The sequence below is a fragment of the Candoia aspera genome, chromosome 10 (genome assembly GCF_035149785.1).
Source record: "Candoia aspera isolate rCanAsp1 chromosome 10, rCanAsp1.hap2, whole genome shotgun sequence".
In the NCBI taxonomy this organism is placed as follows: Eukaryota; Metazoa; Chordata; class Lepidosauria; order Squamata; family Boidae; genus Candoia; species Candoia aspera.
The window spans coordinates 26,608,568-26,626,460 of NC_086162.1; the positions used below are offsets into that span (position 1 = coordinate 26,608,568).

The 17,893-nt window shown below is 59.6% G+C and overlaps 1 protein-coding gene across 1 annotated transcript; it reads left to right on the forward strand.

The window, feature by feature from the left end:
- Nucleotides 1–3,180: 3,180 nt before the first annotated feature.
- On the forward strand, nt 3,181–16,235 carry NUMBL (NUMB like endocytic adaptor protein). The gene is made up of 10 exons (XM_063311752.1): nt 3,181–3,287; nt 10,012–10,153; nt 10,759–10,833; nt 12,399–12,473; nt 12,831–12,971; nt 13,497–13,701; nt 14,054–14,058; nt 14,413–14,692; nt 14,936–15,070; nt 15,183–16,235. The coding sequence occupies exons 2-10, from the start codon at nt 10,028–10,030 to the stop codon at nt 15,779–15,781; spliced, it is 1,641 nt and encodes a 546-aa protein (XP_063167822.1). The 5' UTR covers nt 3,181–3,287; nt 10,012–10,027; the 3' UTR covers nt 15,782–16,235.
- The last annotated feature ends 1,658 nt before the right edge of the window (nt 16,236–17,893 follow it).

A 17,893-nucleotide genomic window follows, 5' to 3' on the forward strand; every position in this document is an offset into this window, starting at 1 on the left:
GGGACCCAACAGGCCCTATCTACGGCTTGGCACCCTCAGACGGACGGAGCTACTGAGGTTCTTAATGCCACCTTAGAGCAATTTATACGATCATATACTAACTACCACCAAGACGACTGGGCTGAACTGCTCCCGTTCGCCGAAGTCGCATACAACAACGCCGTCCACACGAGCACAGGGAAAACTCCGTTCGAAGTAGTCTCGGGGCGCGACTTCGTCCCCATACCGGAGCTACCTCAACCCCCGGAACCCCAGGTGGACGCTAGCGACTGGGGACGGAAGATCGCGGAAGCATGGCCAGTAATCACGGCGGCGCTGAAGGAGGCACAGGCTGCCTACAAAGAGCAGGCCGACAAGCACCGGCGCCAACAACCGACGTTCCAGGCGGGGGATATGGCCTATCTATCCACCAAGTTCCTAAAGTCAACCCAACCCTCGAAAAAACTGGGGCCTAAGTACATTGGGCCGTTCCGAGTCACGCAAATAGTGAACCCGGTAGCAATACGCCTGGACCTGCCACACAACCTCCGGAGACTCCACCCGGTGTTCCACACCAGCCTCCTAAAACCGGCAACCACCTCCCGATGGCACCCAAGCACGCCACAGCCCGCACCGCTAATGATCGACGGGCAACACCACTTCGAGATAAGGGACATTCTCGACTCCCGCAAGCAACGAGGAACTCTACACTATCTGGTCAGGTGGAAACACTTCCCCCACCCGGAATGGGTGGCGGCGCACAACGTTAACGCGCCTGACCTGACCAGAGCATTTCACCGGGCATACCCCAACAAACCGCAACCAAGGTCAGCAAAACCAAACCCCCCCCCGCAGGCCCCCCCCCCCGCCTCCCGTGCCCCAAGGGAAAGGGCCCCCCCCAAGCCCGCGACTTGGGTGGACCTTCCCCCCCCCGGGACTCACTCCCCCCGCCCCGGGCCCACGGGGTGGTGACAAACGATCGCCAGCACCCTCCCCCCGCCCCCCGGCCGCGGGGGAGTGGCAAGCAAGTCAACAGGGCAACCTGGGGGCAACGCCCAGGAGACACAACAAAGGCGACGCACTCTAAATAAGAAAAGAAGGGCCCTACCTGGAGCTGAGAAGCACCCGACCAGCCACGCCTCTCGCCTCGCCGAACTGAGCCAAACAAACAGGGTGTGGCTGGAGCATGCGCACGCCAGGTCAGGACCCGAGCATGCGCACCATGGACACACCCTGGGAAGGCACGTGGTAGAGGGAGGAGCAAAGGGAGGGGCGACAACTACTCCGGCGGGAACTTTGAAAAAAAAAAAAAAAATGTGGCGTTTTGACAGCTCCACGGGGAAAACCCAGAAAACCGGGGGAGAACACTATTCGAAAAGGGGGCAGTATGTCATGAGTGCCGTTGAGCTAAAGTCATCAGCGCAATGGCACACATGACAATGACAAGGAAATAGGTGAAGGGGTACAAGTTAAGTAGCCATCAACCCACAACGACTAACGGCCAACAAACAATAGCTAAACGGATCACGGAGCCACCCAAGCCATCAGCGGCAATACAACGGGGATCGCCCAGCTGAAAGCAATCAGCAGAAGAATGGAAACCTGATAATGGGCGATCCCGGAAACCCTCACCCACCGGCAGGGCAACGCATGGGACAAAGGGGGGTGACGTGACCGTGAGCGAGGGGGCGCTGACCGGCGCGGGGTATTTAAACCCCGCACCGGCGCGCTCCTGTCACTCTCAGCTTTTTTCTACCAACGCTGTACCTGCCCTGCAATAAACCAGAGCCTGATTTGCAAACCAGTGTCTGAATGTTATTCAGAGGTAGGCAGCGCATGACACATGCCTTCCATGGCCCTCTGAAGCTGTAGCCCAACAGCCTTCTCAACAACCTTCCCCAAGAAGGGAAGGATGGAGACTGGGTAAAAATTGTCCAAGACTGTGCTTATTCTTGTCATATCTGCAGGTAGCCATCCAGATGCCCCCTTGGGGGAGGCCTGGCTGCCTCAGCCCTTGCTCAGTTCTCAGCAACTTTTCTCTGGCAATGTTCTTGGTCTTGTGGGGTCCACGCAGCACCATGGCTGGCCCCTTTCCTTTATCTTGCTGCACTCTTGATTTTCTGCAGCTGGTCTGCCCAACACATTTCCTCCTGATGTGGTGCCCTGACGTGGTGCCCGCTGTGATGGGGAAGCCACACGTTGCTAACTAAGCAGAGCCCCCCCCCCCCCCCCCCCCGGTCAGCCAAGTGGAGTTGGAGAGAAGGCAGCATTTCTGGTGCTCCTTGAACACCCCCTTGGGAAGTCGGCCTCCGTCTGCCCAGATCTTGCTTTCTTTGCAGAGGTGGCTCCACCCCATGAGGTGCATTTCATAGAATCTTGGGGTCAGAAGGGGACCTTGGAGGTCTTCCCCAACCCACTGCCCAAGCCCAGGGCAGGAATCCTCATACCATCTCGGACAACTGAGGCCTTCTTTCCTGAAGAAGAAACCACCACTCCTCAGAGAGGGAGGGTACATTTTTTCACTGCAAGGATATGTGAAAATCGGCGCGGGGGTGGGGGGGGGCGTCCAACCATTTCTTTCTTCTTTCCGGGACGCGGGACTGGTCCCGCTCCCCGAATAGGCAACTCCAGCGAGACACTCGGTCCCGCGCGCTCTGCCCGGGCGGGCCAGGGAGGGGTCATCAGCGGCCCCTGCAACGGCGCCCCCCACGGCCTCTTCTCCGGGCCCCGGGGCCGCTTTTCCTCCCAGGCGGGGGAGATGTCAGTCGGCCCCGCGCCTCTCTCTGGCTCTCGCTGTTATTCGTTAGCCGGCAACGCTGGTTTTCGTGGGGAGCAAGAGGAGCTCCAAGCACGTACAAAGTGCCGCTGCCCTTCTGAAAGAGGACGGTTTCTTTCAGGAGGCCTTCGTTTCGCCAGCGCGCCCTTCCCGCAGGGAGGGCGCTCCAGAGACGGGGCTGAATAGCGTCCGAAGCCCTCGGCGCCAGCCGGGCAGCGCGGAAGGCGTCCTCGTACGCGCAGGCGGCAGCCGGGACCCCGGACACGAAGGAGCCGGGCCAGGCCGGGCCGAGCGAGAGCCGCCCTTCGCGGGAGGGCGGGAAGGGGCGCGGTCTTGCGGCGGGGGCGGGCTGCGTCTGCATCCTAATGAGCCCGGGGCGTGGCCAGCGAGCTGGAATGCTTCCCCGGGAGGGAGAGGCGCGTGCGTGCAGCGGCAGCGGCGAAGCGGGGTCCGCGAGCGGTCGGAGGATCGGGCCCTTCGTCGCTCCCCGTGGATGCCGAGCCGGGAGGGGGATCGCTTGTGCCGCATCCAGGTGAGGACAGCGCCGCGCCGGCAGGCCGGCGGCAGCAGCTGCCCAGCTGCCCGCTTGCCGGAACCGCTGGGGAGGGTCTCTCTCTCTCTCTCCACGGTCGCCCACGCCCCCGCTGCCCCCCGGCTGCATCATCTTCGTCGTTGTGGCTCCGAGGGCGTGTTTTTCGGGATCCCCCGGCAAAAGCCTTCTTCGCGGCGCCTGAGAGTGACGGCCGGCGCAAGAGACCAAGACCCGCCGCCCTCCGAAACAGTCCTTCCCCCCCGCCCCCCGCCTGTCTTTCGCTGCCTTACACAGGGAGCAACCCTTTCCGGGTTGCCCAAGGGGGGTCGCGGGGAGGGGGCAGGAATCGCATCCCGCCGCCCCCGCGCCTCCGCTGAGTCGCTCTCCAGGCAGGCGCGCCGGGAAGGGCTGGATTTCCATCCTTCCAACCGCGGGGGCGGCCTGCCCGATCTACCCCCCCACCCCCTGCCGCGACACGCATCAGGCTGGCCGGGAGGCTCTAGCATCTTCCTCCCTTTCCACAGCCTGCCCCGCCCAGCGCTCTGGCGGCCGAATGAGGGGCGCCCCGCCATCCTTTTCCACCATCCGCCGCACTGAGTGGGTGGGATGGAGCGGGCACCGTGCGCCAGCCGTAACTTGCAGAACGGGGGCTTCTGGAAACTTTTCGCCTTGCCCTCCCCGCCTCGGTTTCCGAGAATGGGGTAGCAAGTTCCCTGGGAGGCCAAAAAGGGTTTAGGGGTGCGGTGAATGATGCTGTAATGATTGCATTATCAGGGAGTTTCCAGGGAGGTTGCAAGAAATTGGGGTGAGGGTCACAGAGGGCAAAACCTTGCATCTGATGCTACCAAGCAAGGTCTCTCGAAATGAGGGGAATCAGGGGAGGGGCCTTAACTTTGGCTCTTCTGAGGGCCCAGGAGAGATGCGTTTCTCTTCAGAATTCAGGGAGGGGGAATGAATTCCCCTCTTTGATCCAGCAGGTTGGACCTACTCAGAAAACGAGGCCCGGGTATGCTGCTGACCTGCGCACTTAAATTAATAAATTCTCATGCTTCCCCACAATGACACCCCTTGGAGAGCACTCCTGACAGAGAGACGCTGGTTGGACTGTGGGTTGTGGCCCCCCAACTGCCCCCCACTATCTCCTCTGCCCTGCCTGAGTTGGCTATCTCCCAGCCCCTCCACCTGCCCAGCCCCAGGAATAGGCAGGCCTGCTCAGCTCCTCACAGGAAGGCCAAGGATGGCTCAGCTTTTCCTGGGCAGAGAAAGCCCCCGTCCATCCATCCATCCACCTCCTCTGCTGGGGGAAGCTTGCTGTCTGCCTCCCTCCGTGAACCCACCATCTTGCCACTCCACCCCCAGGCTGCCTCAGCTATTTTAAGCCGCTTACGAAGTACACGGTCTGCTTCCTTCCCTCCAGGAGACTATTTTCCTGGGTGGGGCTGACAGAAAGCTCTGTGAGAGGTTCCAAGTGGGCTTGGAGGGGGGGGGGTCCTCCCTGGTAGGCCCTTCCGTGGTCAGCCTCGGAAGAAACGAAGCATCAGGGACAGATGTCATGGGCCTCTCTCTCAGCATCCAATGCTGTACCAAATTGAAAGGGAAGGGACAGGAGTGAACAGTGGTCCTTTTCAGTTGGGTATTGGTAGGCCCCATTTTGGAAATTAACAGGAGCAATGGGGAAAGCCAGGCAAGTGTTTTTAGCCTAGGCTCTCTCTCCCCACCCACAGTTTCCTGTGAAGGTGCTTCACGGGGGAGTAAGTAGATCCAGAGGCCAAGAAGAGGCTCCTGGGCATTGTCCTCGGAAGCTGCAGCTGGAACCCTCCAGCAGGACCACCTTTCTCTGCAAGCCAAGACTCCAGAGCTCGTCCTGTGCTGGCTACAGCAGCAAAGCTAATGAACAGCTGGTGTGGCCAGATCCGTTCCCTTCGCCAGAAGCCATCCTGGGAGGAGCCACGTCCTTTACGGGCAGCGGACACCCAGGATTTGTGCTCCATGGATCCTGGCCTACAGTCAGGACTGGTGATGCTTGGATGGCACGCACAGAGAAGTCTTCTGTTGGGAGGGGTGCTTTGGCCCAGGAGGGGCTGTGTGCTAAAGGTGCCCTGCCTTCTCACGGATCTTGCCTTAGGGGCTGAGAAGGAAAAATTGTATTTCGCCCCCAAGATGAAATGTTGCTGCCCTTTGGAGGATGTATGAAATTGCGTGTGGCACGAAGACAGTGGTTTTTGCCCCCCCTTGTATAATACGAGATCTTGAATCATCCAAAAATCTGAAATCAGGAAAGCGAATCAAAAAGGGCCTTCTCCGCACTGAGTATGGTTGGCCAGTACAATTCTCTGCTTCAAGGACAGAAAATGAATGTGGATGCTTTAAAAAAGGGGAGTGGTCAGATTTCTTGAGATTTCCTCCAGCAGCAAAGGTCTGATACTTCTGATGATTGGCTGAAAGGAGGCAAGTCAAGGAGGGTGCCCTCTCCCCCTCCCTCCCTTCCTCACTCCCACAAGGGGCATCTCTTTGGTCATGGGGTGGGGTGGGGACACAGTCAAACAGGTGAGGAGTTGCTTCTCTGGCTGCCCCGAGAAGTGGACGCTCCCCAGCATCTGTAGTGGGTGGAAGCCTGGGAATGCTGCCAGAACTCCGGTTTAGTTGGGACCCAGTCTGGGGACTCTTCCAAGTAGCAAGGGGGTCCTTAGGGAAGGAATGCTCTCTGCACGGGGCTCAGCTAGGGCAGGGAGCCTGTGCCAAGTCAGCTGCGCAGTTGGGCTGGAAGAGCAGGGTCTTGCGTGCTCACCAGAATGCCATCTCCACGTGTGTGGAGCAGACCCAGCGCTGGCTAAGCCCCTCTTGGCCCGAGGAAGCAGCACGCCAGAAGGGCCAGCGGCGTGTCTGGTATCGTTGGCCCTTTTTTATTCTTGCAGCCCTGTGAGGTGGGTTTCTCTTGACCCCCCGATGCCCAGGGCATTGGCTTGGCCTGCGGTTCATCTCAGAAACTCCTGTGAATTGGGACCCCAGCAATAGTGGGCCCCCACACACCTTTCCCAGCCCTTCTGGCAGCCTCTTGTGCAGAAGGGAGGGCTCCTGCTTCCTAGACCAGCGAGCAAGAGCCTAATGGAGTGCTGGGCTGCTGTGCCCTTCTGGGAGATTTCACGGGAGGGAAGCCTCCTCTACCCCCCCAGGGGTGGTGGGAAGAGCAGCCTCTTCCCCACAGCCCTTCCCTTTTCTGTCTGCTGCCTGCAGTTGAGTGAATTCTCTGGGAGGGAGAGGCAAACTTTGCAGAGCCTGGAAGCCCAGGGAGGCTTGTGAGCGGATGCTGGATCTAGGCCAGAGTCAGGGCTGGCTGGAGAGGCGGGGGAGGCCTGGCCTGGTGGGGGGGGGGGCAGAGCCACCCTACTGCTGACTGCTTTTCCCTGAGAACACCCTGACCCTGTGGTGCTGGGAGGCAGGAGAGGCCTGGACGCACCTGTTGATCTGGAACCAGTCCTCACCCTCTCTGGGGCAGCCCTTCTGCAAAGGAAGGGAAAAATGGGCTGCTGGAGGGCAAAGACATCGGACGATGTGGGGGGGCCACTGGCAGCCCTCAGACAAACAGCTGGGTGGGGGAGCAGGTCCTGAATGTGCCATGGAGGCCAACCCACGATGGCCCAGGTGTAAAGTGCAGGTGCGCCTTCTCTCAGCTCCTGTTTTGGGAAGGTGAAGAGCAATGCCCTGGACCAGCTAGGAGACAAGGTGGCACGAGGGGGCTGTTTGTGGCAACCTATTTGTAGCATTCTCTTCTTATACTGCCCAGTGATAATGGGCAGTTCCACTCAGGGCAGCTGGGTGTGACGGTGCGTTTGTCCCTGGCCAGGAAAAACCCAAGTCCGTCCGTCACCGCCTTGTGCTCTTCCCTGCGCTGGGATGAGTGGCTTGGCTGAGGGGAGGGCACAGGGCAGAACAGGGCGCCCAGCCTCCTGCTGAGACCCCCTCTGAGCGCCGTACACACAGCCAGGTCAGCTCACGGCCTACAGCTATTCTTGCACACCATGCTAAGTTTGGGTTGTGCTTGCCTTGTTAGTTTCCGGGTGGTTACTATCTTGTGTGAGCCTGCCCATTTAGTTAGTGGGGTTCAGTGGCTGGAACAAACCCAGAAAGCAGGTGGCTTCAGAAAGTTGTGCAAATGCAGTCAGTTTTGGGCTGGCCAGGTGCTGCCTCTGACTGTGCTCAGGTGCCTGCGACACCCGCCAGCTGCACCCTTCCCAAGGGGAGACCCCACCATGGGCGTCTGCCGGGTAGCGGCTGTTCCAAGGGCCACCGTTGTGCCTGGCCACCACCTTCCCTGGCCCAGCGGGGAAGCACAGGGAGCTCTGGCTGTGGCCGCCCAGCAAGCCAGGCTCCAGGGCCCTCTTTCTGGGGAGAAGCTGCACAGACCTGACCCGGGGGCCCTCCCTGGGCAACTCTCCGACACAGGAGAGGGGCCTGGGAGGCCGTGAGCTCTCCTCAGTGGGACAAGCAGTGGGCATGCACGGGCAAGTGTTCCCCTGCCCCACTTTGGAGGTTTGGCCTGTTTTGTAGACTTTCTGCATGAGCACAAAGGAGCTGACACGGTTGCAGTGCCCAAGGGCAGGAATGCCCAAGCTTGCCCTGGGATCCACAGGGCTTTCCAGCTCCTACAAGAGATCACCCAGCCTTCCCAGATCCTTCTGGCATGGTCTTGATCGTGAGAGAGAAGCCTCCCCCTCCTCTCATTCTTCTAGGCCCACTCTGGGGAGGGAGACCTGCCCCCTCTGCTGCCCTCCCCATTCGCCTGGGAATGAGTCCCATCTGCCCCCCATCAGAGCCCGCAAACCCTTCAGCCGCTTGGGTGTGCCAGGCCGGTGGCGGTGGAGGGGGGTCATTCTGGTGGCAGCTGATGAAACAAGTCCCTTTTGGTGAAATGTTTGCCCAGCCTCAGTGCAGCTGGTGTGCTGGATGGGGAAGGGGGAGGAGGGTCAGGACACACAGCTGTTGGGGCCTCCCCCAAGCCATTCAGGGGCAGCTGCTCGCCTGACGTGAGGGGGCCTCCATGTTACCCTTTTGTTCCCACCAGCTCTGGGGCAGCTATTGCATGGAGAAGTTTGACTTTGCCGAAAGGCCATCTTTAAACAAGACTTCCTTAGACTCCTTAGAAATCTGCATCAGGGTCCCTGTTCTGTCCCCCTCCCCACAGACACACGTCGACTGACTTGTTCTGCATCTGGGCCCCTTTTGTGTGTCTCCCCGGTGTTCCAGGGGCTTCTCTTTGTGGCCATTGTGTGGGGCACACGCTCTGCACAAAAGAGACCCCAGCTCCTGTCCATGCTGTGGGGCAGCCTCGATTTAATGGCCTGGACCATCTGTGAGATGAGGGGCGGCAGCAGGGACAACTTCTGGGTTTCCGCAGAAACTTTCCTTTAGACAGGAGGAGTTTTGCAAAGTTCTCTTACAACTGAAAGTGAAATTAGGCTGCCTCAGCATTTGGTAATGTTTTCCCAGGTCAATTTAATTTTGGCAGACTGCGTGGTTCCAGGAACCCACACCAGGAGCCTTGTGTGTCTCACTCGGTAACTCCAGAGCAGCCACCTTGGCAGGGAGCAGAAATGCAGGAGGGGATGGCGGTGGGATTGTCCCTGCCCCCAAATTTTGGGGGTACCAGTGAAGCAGCCTGCAAACTAAGCACCACCCTTCTGAAGGGCCAGGGTGGCAGGATGTGTCCCCCCAATTCAGAAGAGGCGATTGGAGAGGAAGGGAGGGAGCGTTTCTAGCTGCGCATCTTTTGCGGTATCGGAGCACATCTGCGAGACCCACCTCAATGTGATGGCTCTGAAGTGGAATGAGTGAAGACCCTCTGGTCCCCCCACCCCATTTGAGGGGGATGAGGGGTGGTGGCCCCAAACCCAGGCAAGCTTGTGATTGGAGGCCTCTGTCCCAGAGCAAGTCCCTGAGGGCTGTGAGGCCAGCCTGTTGTAATTTCTCTCTGCAGCGGGATCCAGAGTTTAATGTGGGAGGAAAGGGAGGCAAGTGGGGCTGGGGGTCTCCATGTCCTGGCCTTGGAGTTTGTGAGCCACCTGGATGGGCTCAGAGGTGCCAGAGACAGAGGGAAGATCACAGGATGCCAGCAGCCTCCTTTGGCCCAAGGTCCCCAGGTGGCTGCAGCCTTCTGAGGTGTCCTGGGGCCTGAGAGAAGAAGGGGGGGGGGCGTCTCCGCTCCAGCACGCTCTCCTTGGAAGCCCCTCCCTGCTCCCACCTTGCAAAACAGGCCCACCTAGGCTCTGTGTGCAGGACTCCAGATGAGGTTGGGAGCAGAGCCAAGGCCCGGCTCAAGCCAGCTGCTCTGCCAGTCGCCTGGTGGGGATCATCCCTTGGTAGCAGATGTTGCAGAGGCCCAGGTGCACATTTGCCTTGGGAGAGCCCCTCCTCGTGTGGCTTTCTGAGAAGGGAATGAGGCGTGGGTGGTCCAGTTCAGCCCCCAGTTCAGACCGTCCGAAGCGTCTCTGCCCTGCCTGGTGAGAGAAGGTGGCATCCCTGTTTCCGGTGCCCCGGTGAGGAAGGGGTCAGCTTGGGGCTTCCTGGGTGCACCAGGGTGATGCTGGCCATTGCTCTGGGCCAGCTGGGGGGGCTCCTGGGCTGCAGCAGGAGAGTGCCGTCCCAGCCTGGCCCCACCTCCCAGGGCTCAGCACTTCTCACCTCCCGGGGTGGCATCTGGGCTCACCCATGCCCCTCCCACCTCCAGGCCCACGGGGTGAGCAATGAACAAACTGCGGCAGAGCCTCCGGCGCAAGAAACCAGCCTACGTCCCGGAGGCAAGCCGGCCCCACCAGTGGCAAGCCGATGAGGAGGCGGTGCGCAAGGGGCGCTGCAGTTTCCCAGTGCGGGTGAGTGGCACAGCCGGGGAGTCCTGCTTTTCCTCCTGGCACTTCCTTCCTCGCTTGACCTGAGTGCCTCTCCTCTGCCCCGTTAGGACCCGGCAAAGGGGCAGCTGGCTCCTGACCTCTTGTGTTTGGGCCGGGGCAGTGGGGCAGGGCCTTTATTTATCCTGCTGCACGAGGGCCTCCTTGGCCCCCAGGGAGTCTGGTGTTGCCCGTGGTTTGGTGTCGCTTCCACTGACCCTCAACTCCACTTGGGTGGTTGTGTCTGTAAAATGGGACCCCAAAGTCCTCTGGACAGGGGTCAGAGGCAGCGACCCGAGTCCAGCCTTGGCTTAACTGTGGAACTCTCCAGGGCTCAACCGGGGGTGGGAATTGAAACCTGAAAAAGGGCCTCTAGAAGGCAGGGGAAGCCCTTTCACTGCCAGATGCAAGGAAACCTCTCTCCCAGGGGCACAGGCTGGGTTCGCTCGGCTTGGCATAGCCCGCCCTGGGGCTGGTCAGATTCTGCGCACCCCAGCAGCCACACGGTGTGACTCCTGCTGCCCTTTTGGGCCTTTAATGGCACAAAGGGCAGGTCTTATTTGCTGACTGCTCCCTCTTCCTCCCTGCAGTACCTGGGATACGTGGAAGTGGAGGAGTCCCGAGGGATGCACGTGTGCGAAGAAGCGGTGAAGAAGTTGAAAGCGGTGAGGGCTCCAAAGGCTGTCGGGGGGGGGGGGGTGTCACCCTAGAAAAGCCTTCGCCAACCTGCCTCCCAGGATATCAGACTGTAGGCTGCGCACATCCTCTCTGCGCCTAAGCAGTGGAATTTAAATGCACTTAATTTCAGTTCGCAGTCTTCTTGTTGGTTTGTTGGTTTGTTTAACTTTCTCTTAGTCAGGCCTTTGCTGGTGGGAATGCCAGACTGTCACAGGGTCATATTGGCCTGACAGAATCATAGTTCATGCTGGACCCCAGAAGCATCCTGTGGGAATTCACTCTTAACTCTGAATCTGATGAGATGGGGGGGGGGTGTCACATCCAAAAGCCCCTCTTCAGTCTTTAGGACTGTTGAATGACTCATCAGCAACTTTGCACAAAACACTTCACCTGGTTACTGGACTGACCTGTGTTCTGGTTTTGCACAGTCCCCTGAGCCGGTAATTAGCCCAGAGGTCTGAGTTCACACAACATGCTGATTAAGTTTGCGGAACCTTAGCAAACTTAGCATGTTGTGTAAATGCAATTGTTAAGCGTGTCATGCAAACACAGCCATTGCAACATACTAGAAAACAAAGTTGCCCCTTCTAAAGCTTTTTAAAATAATTCTTGACATGTTTTAAGGATTGTCTTCAAATCACAAGATTCGTAAGGCAGGTAGAATTTATGCTTCTGGTTGTATTTGTCAGTAGAAGCAGGAAAACTTCTGTGAAGCTGCCATTCGTCATTTCTATTAATCCCAAAGCGCTGCCAACAGAGGAAGCAAAGCCATTGATTAGTTAAAGATAAATTGATGAATTTAATATATAGATTAAGTATGCAGATCTTTATGTAAAATCATTGCTTTGAAGAGGAGGAGAGCGTGCGGTCTCCATGTGGCAGTGCATACCTTGGCTGCTGAATCCCCACCTCCGAGAAGGCAAAAAGCCTTTTTCCTGGGGGAGGGAGAGGAGGAAATGCTTCTGCTGCAAACTGCAGTGTTTATAAATAATATGCCAACCAAAATAGAGTGGCCTGACTAAGAATGCCTTTTAGCCATATAGGTTTTGAATAATTTAGCTAATTAATCCAAGGTACAGGCTGCAGCGGTGCACTTTTATGTCTTGCTCTTAACCCGGGAGCGTCCTTCTTCCCTGGATCCTTTCCTCTCTGGCTCCCTTCACATGCCCAGCCCCTGACCTCACAGGGCCCTTCCCGCCTGGTGGTGGGGGCGGGCAGGTTCACAAGCCTGAGACTCGGTGGGGGTGCACCAATGTAAAAGGAGGGTTTCCTGACACCCACTCAGAACCTGGGCATTTGGGCATGTTTGAACAGAGGCTGGTGGCCCCTCGGGCTCCCAGGCGAGCAATGTGACCTTTTCTCCCTGCCCACCCCCTGCCCTCAGTGGGCATGCCTCTGCCCAGAGGAGCTTGGAGAGGCCCCCCACCCGCAAGCGGGCCTGGGGGCAAGAAAGCCACCCTGGTCAGGGGCTGCCTAGGAGGCCCTCCTCCCGGGCCCAGGCCAGTCTTGGTCTGTTCCCTCGCTGATGCTTCCCCCTCCATGGCCTCTGCAGAGCGGCCGCAAATCTGTGAAGTCCGTGCTTTGGGTCTCAGCGGATGGGCTGCGCCTGGTGGACGACAAGACCAAGGTAGGGCGCTCTGGCGCACTTAAGAGGGAGAAATTGCCAGGCTTGGCTGGAGCTGATTAAGTAGGGGGCAGGAGGGGAGTCCGTCCCCCTCAAAGCCAAGCCAAGGCAGTTGCTTGGGGAGAGGGGCAGGGGCCCAATGGCTCTGGGGGCAAGACGCAGCCCGAGCCCCAGCCTGCCTCACCTCTCAGGGCAAGAGCCTCAGCACAAGCGACAGAATGTAATCTGCCTGGAGCATATGCGGAGTGCCTTCGGCCTCCACCGACCATGGCGCAGAGGAGGGCGCCGCTTCCGGGGCAGGGAAGGGGTGGAGGTTCTGTTTTCAGTGCCATGGCATTGGGCTGCCCCCTGCCTCCCCAGGACCTGATCGTGGACCAGACCATCGAGAAGGTTTCCTTCTGCGCCCCGGATCGCAACTGTGATAAGGCCTTTTCCTACATCTGCCGGGACGGCACCACCCGCCGCTGGGTCTGCCACTGCTTCCTGGCCCTGAAGGACTCGGTGAGTGTTGGTGCCCCCGCCGCAAGCGAGGGACGCCACCCCGCAGACCGGCTCTGCTCTCTGCCCCAGCCCCCGGTGCCTCTCCCCCTCTGCCCGGCAGGTGGCAGGTAGCCCTGGAAGGGAAGCTGCCCCCAGCCCTGGACCCAGCTCCCTGGCTGGGTCGCCCACCCACGTTGCCTGAGGTGTGCTGGGGAGCTGCGGCCACAGGGCAGGCTCCTCCTGATCCAAGGATGATTGATCAATTGCACAGGTTTTGGCCCGGGATTCCCCTCCCCCCATTCCTTTAAAGGGCGGCTCATCGGTTGATGGAGGATCTGGCTTAGAGTGTTGCGGGGGGGGGGCATCGCCCTCCCACCATCACACTCCGTCCTCCTGTGCTCTGCTGCCGTCTTTCCTCGCCATTTTCGGAAGGCCCACGGGAGAGGGCAGGCAGGCCCCATTTGCCACATGGGCCCCTCTTCCTCCTGGGCCTCCCAGAGCATCGTGGCCGCTTGCTTTGCCCACCGCTCCCCTCCCTCCATCTAGGGGGAACGCCTGAGCCACGCTGTGGGCTGCGCCTTTGCCGCCTGCCTGGAGCGCAAGCAGAAGCGTGAGAAGGAATGTGGGGTGACGGCCTCCTTCGATGCCAGCCGCACCAGCTTTGTCCGGGAGGGCTCCTTCCGATTGCCCGGCCCCCCGGCCTCTGCCTCCCGCCCCTCAGGAGCACGGCCCCCCCAGGACAGGAAAAAAGGTAGGGGGCACTTGGGCATTCTATGAGTTGGCATTCTGGGCTCAGGCCTCGGGCCGAGGCTGCCCAGTTACAAAGCCCTGCACAGAATAAGCAAGGTTTGAGAACGCAGCTGGCTGTGGATGATGGGTAAGGTAGTCCAACGTGTCGGGAACGTGCCATGTGCAGAAAGGAGGCGAATGGGATTTGTAAGCGTTCCAACAGACAGGGCAACCAGCTGCTATTTTTCATCTGGTTGTGTGGAGCCTTGGACTCTGCAGGTCATTTTCCATGGCTCATTTTGCTCTGAATCAATAAACCATCAGCCTGGGAGACCAGACATTGGAGCAGCCTCCCCTCCCCCCCGCCCCAAGAGTCTCTGTCCAGAGGGAGTTGGGGACTTCACTTCCTGGGGGTGAGGCATCAATCTTGGACTCCCTCTTCTGTTCCGCCCCCCCATCTCTGAAATCTAGGAATTGTGGCCTGTTTAAGCTACATGTGGTGGGAACAAGCTAGGATTAAACTGTAGTTCGAAGAGTTGAAATGTTTGCTGTCTAATTAAAACAACATCAACCATCCATCCTAATTGCCACTGAACTGAACTTTGCTCCTCCTGCAGGGAACAAGGAAGGTGAGGGCTTGGTAGGGGTGGGGGTGGGGGGTCCAGTTTGCAGCAGAGGCTTTGGGGAGCAGTGCCAGCAAGCCCCCAGCTTTTTGTTTCCTTCTTTGCAGCAGAAGCAGCGGCCGCCCCCCTCGGCCCCTATCCCGACCCCTGCCCAGCCCGGCAGCGCCTCTCCCCCTCAGGGGGCCACATCCCCGGAGGAGAAGGCTGAGGCAGGGGGGGCACATGCCATCCCTCGCCGCCATGCCCCCCTGGAGCAGCTGGTGCGGCAGGGCTCCTTCCGAGGGTTCCCCACCCTGAGCCAGAAAAACTCTCCCTTCAAGAGGCAGCTCTCCCTCCGCCTGAATGAGCTGCCCTCCACCCTGCAGCGCAAGGGGCACTCGGAGAGCACAGGTGAGGCAGGCAAGGGGGCTGCAGCCTTCCCAGAGGGGAGGCCCCCTTGCTGGTACCGGATGGGGGGCTGCTGGCTGGAGGCGGGTGGTCTTCAGGCAGAACTTGGTCTGGCGCCAGCAGGACAGCTCTCGGGTCTGGGAGAGAAGGGGGTAGAGCCTCTGCAGGGAAGAGAACCGGGGGCAGAAGCCCCAAGTGACATGCTGCTCCGGAAAGCTGGACACCTCCCTCCCCTTCTTCTACCAGTCTTAGAAGTGGACTCAGCTCCTGGCAGGGACTTGGATGGCATCTCTGCTCTCTGCACTCAGATCGACGCCTCGCTTAACCAACCGGCTGGACAGCCCCCCACGGCCATCATGCCCACGGAAGGGGGCAGCACAGGTACACCCAGGGTGCCGACTTCCTCTGTGCTGGGGCGGCTGGGGAGCCCCGAAGGCCCTTGCCTGCCTGCGGGGAGCGTCACTGGACTGACCTTTGTCTTACCATCTTTCAGGACCCCCTTCCTCATGGAATGACCCACCTGCCAGCCCCCTGGTCCAGCCGGGGCACAAGCGGACACCGTCAGAGGCGGAGCGCTGGCTGGAAGAGGTCGCCAAGGCTGCCAAGGCGCAGCAGCAGCAGCAGGTGCCCCCAGCTGCCTCTGCCCCTCTGCCCAGCTTTCCTCTGAGCTATGAGCCAGCCCCCCTCCCTGCAGGCATCTTTGCATCTCCCCACATGCCACCCACCTTTGTGCCCATGGGCACTGCCTACGTGTCAGCTGTGCCCTTCCCTGCCCTCACCAGTGTGCCCGTGGTGGGCATCACACCTTCCCAAATGGTGGCCAATGCCTTCTGCTCTGCCACACAGGCTCCCCTCACAAATTTGGGGGTCAAGGCCAGCCCCTTCCCTCAGGCCCTCCCAGCCCCCCCCCGGCTCAAAGCTAATGGGACGGCCTGGCCCCCGGAGCGCAGCCAGCCGGGCGTGTCTGACCCCCACCCCGAGCCCGCCGACCCCTTTGAAGCCCAGTGGGCTGCTCTGGAGTCCAAGGCTCCCGCTGCTGCACCCAACCCTTTTTCTGGCGACCGGCAGAAAACCTTTGAAATAGAATTGTGATCCATATTTATAGGGTCCCCCATCCTGCTTGGCCGGACTCTCCCATTCATGGGGTGGGGAGAGCTGGCTGGGGAGCAGCCTTATGGAAAGCAGCCAGTGGGGGCTACGAGAACTGCCCCCAGACGATGGCGGGGGAGCCAGGCAGGTGCAGCTGGTGTTTGAGCGCCAGGTGGGCCTGGTCTGGCCGGATCATGGTCTGCGGGCAGCACTGCGAAGGCAGGAAACCAGTTCCTTCTTCCTCCCAGTGCCGTGAATGTGTGGCAGGCTGGAAAACAGGGTAAGCAAGAGGTGCTCCCGCCACAGCCCCAGGAGTCCTTGTCACAGTGAGGGCCACAGTAGTGCCTGCTGCCCTGGGCCCTTCCAGCTGTGCTCCCCCCCCCGTGCAGCAGCAGCAGCAGCGCATCTTGGGCTTCTCCTTCCACACCTTCTTCAGTCCTCGCACAGCAGCGCGTCGTTCATCCATGTTTCTTGGCGCGCCCCACTCTGTGCATGGAGGCTCCCCTCCTCTGGCCACATGCTCTCCAGGCAGCCGTCCTCTCCTTGTTCTCAGAAATGGGGGAGCAGCTTCCCCGGGGGCGGGCACCTTTGTGGCGCACCTAGGCTAGGGAGGTGCTGAGCGTTCCTGGCTCCCCAAGGCTGCCCCTGGCGGCTTGGCCCAGAGCTGGGTACGAGGCCGAAACCCCCCGATGTAGCCCAGGAGCTTCTCTCCAGGCCCAGGTAACCCTTGCCCAGGGTGGGAGTGCTTCTGATGTGCTGTGCGCTCGGGGTCCGCAGACAGGAGCGCGGCTGGAACACCAGTGGGATCCATGAGCCCAAACTCCGCGTTTTGCTCCTCTGGGGGGTGGGCGGGGTGAAATGAGCTTTCTTCTCCACTGCTCAGTGGGCCTGTGGCAAATGGGTGGATGTACTTGGTAGGACGGTTACTGTGGAAGAGGCGCCCCCCCCCTCCCATTTTGACTGGGGTGGAGAAAACCCCTTCCTGTTCATCTTTTTTTTACGTATTCCCCATTATGGGTGCGGCAGGGTATTAGTATTCAGATCATGGGGGGAGGCAGACTCTGGGGTAAAGCAGGACATTTCCTTACAGCTCCTGGTGATGCGGGGCCTTGAGAGGCCCCCTCACTTCCCCTCATGCACCTCAAGCACAGGTGGGGAGGGAGAGTCCCTCCAAGATGTAAAGAATCGTGAGTAATCTCTCTAGGACTCCTGCCAAAGCAGAGGCCGATCCATTTCCACCACGACTGCATCAGGGGTCAGGTCCGCACAGGATGTGAGCTGGAAGGAGCAGCAAAGGATGGGGGTTGCGAGGCCCCATTCCTCCTCCAGCGAGATGGACGGATGGACAGTCGGACATGGGCCAGGCAGGTGAAAGCAGCTGCCTCCTGCCCTGTCTGGATCGAGGGCAGCAGCCCTTCCTGCCCCAGCAGCCTGGACCCCTCAGCCCCCCTTCCAAGGCGGAATTGCAGTTGCTTCTCTCCTGCCCCGACCCCCCAGCCTCTGGCAAGTATGGAGAAGACAGAGAAGTTGGGGGGCACCTCTCCTAACCAAACTGCCTGGATGTTTTCAAAAATGGCAGGGGGTGGTATTTTCTATCTTATTTCTAAATGTTTTGTATTAAAGAATCCCACCTATTTGTATTATATAATAAATAACAGAGCCAGTAATATAATACCCCACTCCAAAGACTTTTATCTTTTATGGGTTTGTGTGTATGGAGGGGGCAGAGGTGGTGAGGTGTGGGAAGCCAAGTAGGCAACTCGGTGCAGGAAACAAATGCAGCATCAAGCCAGCTTGTCCGGGGAGGGGGCTCCTGGGCTCAGGGTCTTTTCAGCCCTTGCAATCCTGGCTGATGCTTTACCGGGATGAACCAAGAATGTTAATCTGTGCTTGCAGGGCACGCGTACCCGTGTTGGTGATGCCATTGCCCAATTTTCTGGGTTGGTGTGGCAGGGCATGTTTTGCTGCCGGTCCGCCGTATTGGCTGGCAAGTCTGTGCACATGCACAGCCGGGACGGGAGTGGGCTCCTTCCTGCCAGGCACTGGCCTCTGTGGGTCAGGCCTGGCACCCTTCCCGTTTTAGCGACGCGCCAAGTAATGCCTTAGCCCGGGCTC

Excerpts from the sequence above, each read along its gene's own strand:
- NUMBL (XM_063311752.1), top strand. The coding sequence starts at position 10,028 with ATGAACAAACTGCGGCAGAGCCTCCGGCGCAAGAAACCAGCCTACGTC. Across the intron at positions 12,474-12,830 it reads TGGTGGACGACAAGACCAAG|GACCTGATCGTGGACCAGAC; the intron begins GTAGGGCGCTCT and ends CTGCCTCCCCAG. Across the intron at positions 14,693-14,935 it reads GGGGCACTCGGAGAGCACAG|TCTTAGAAGTGGACTCAGCT; the intron begins GTGAGGCAGGCA and ends TTCTTCTACCAG.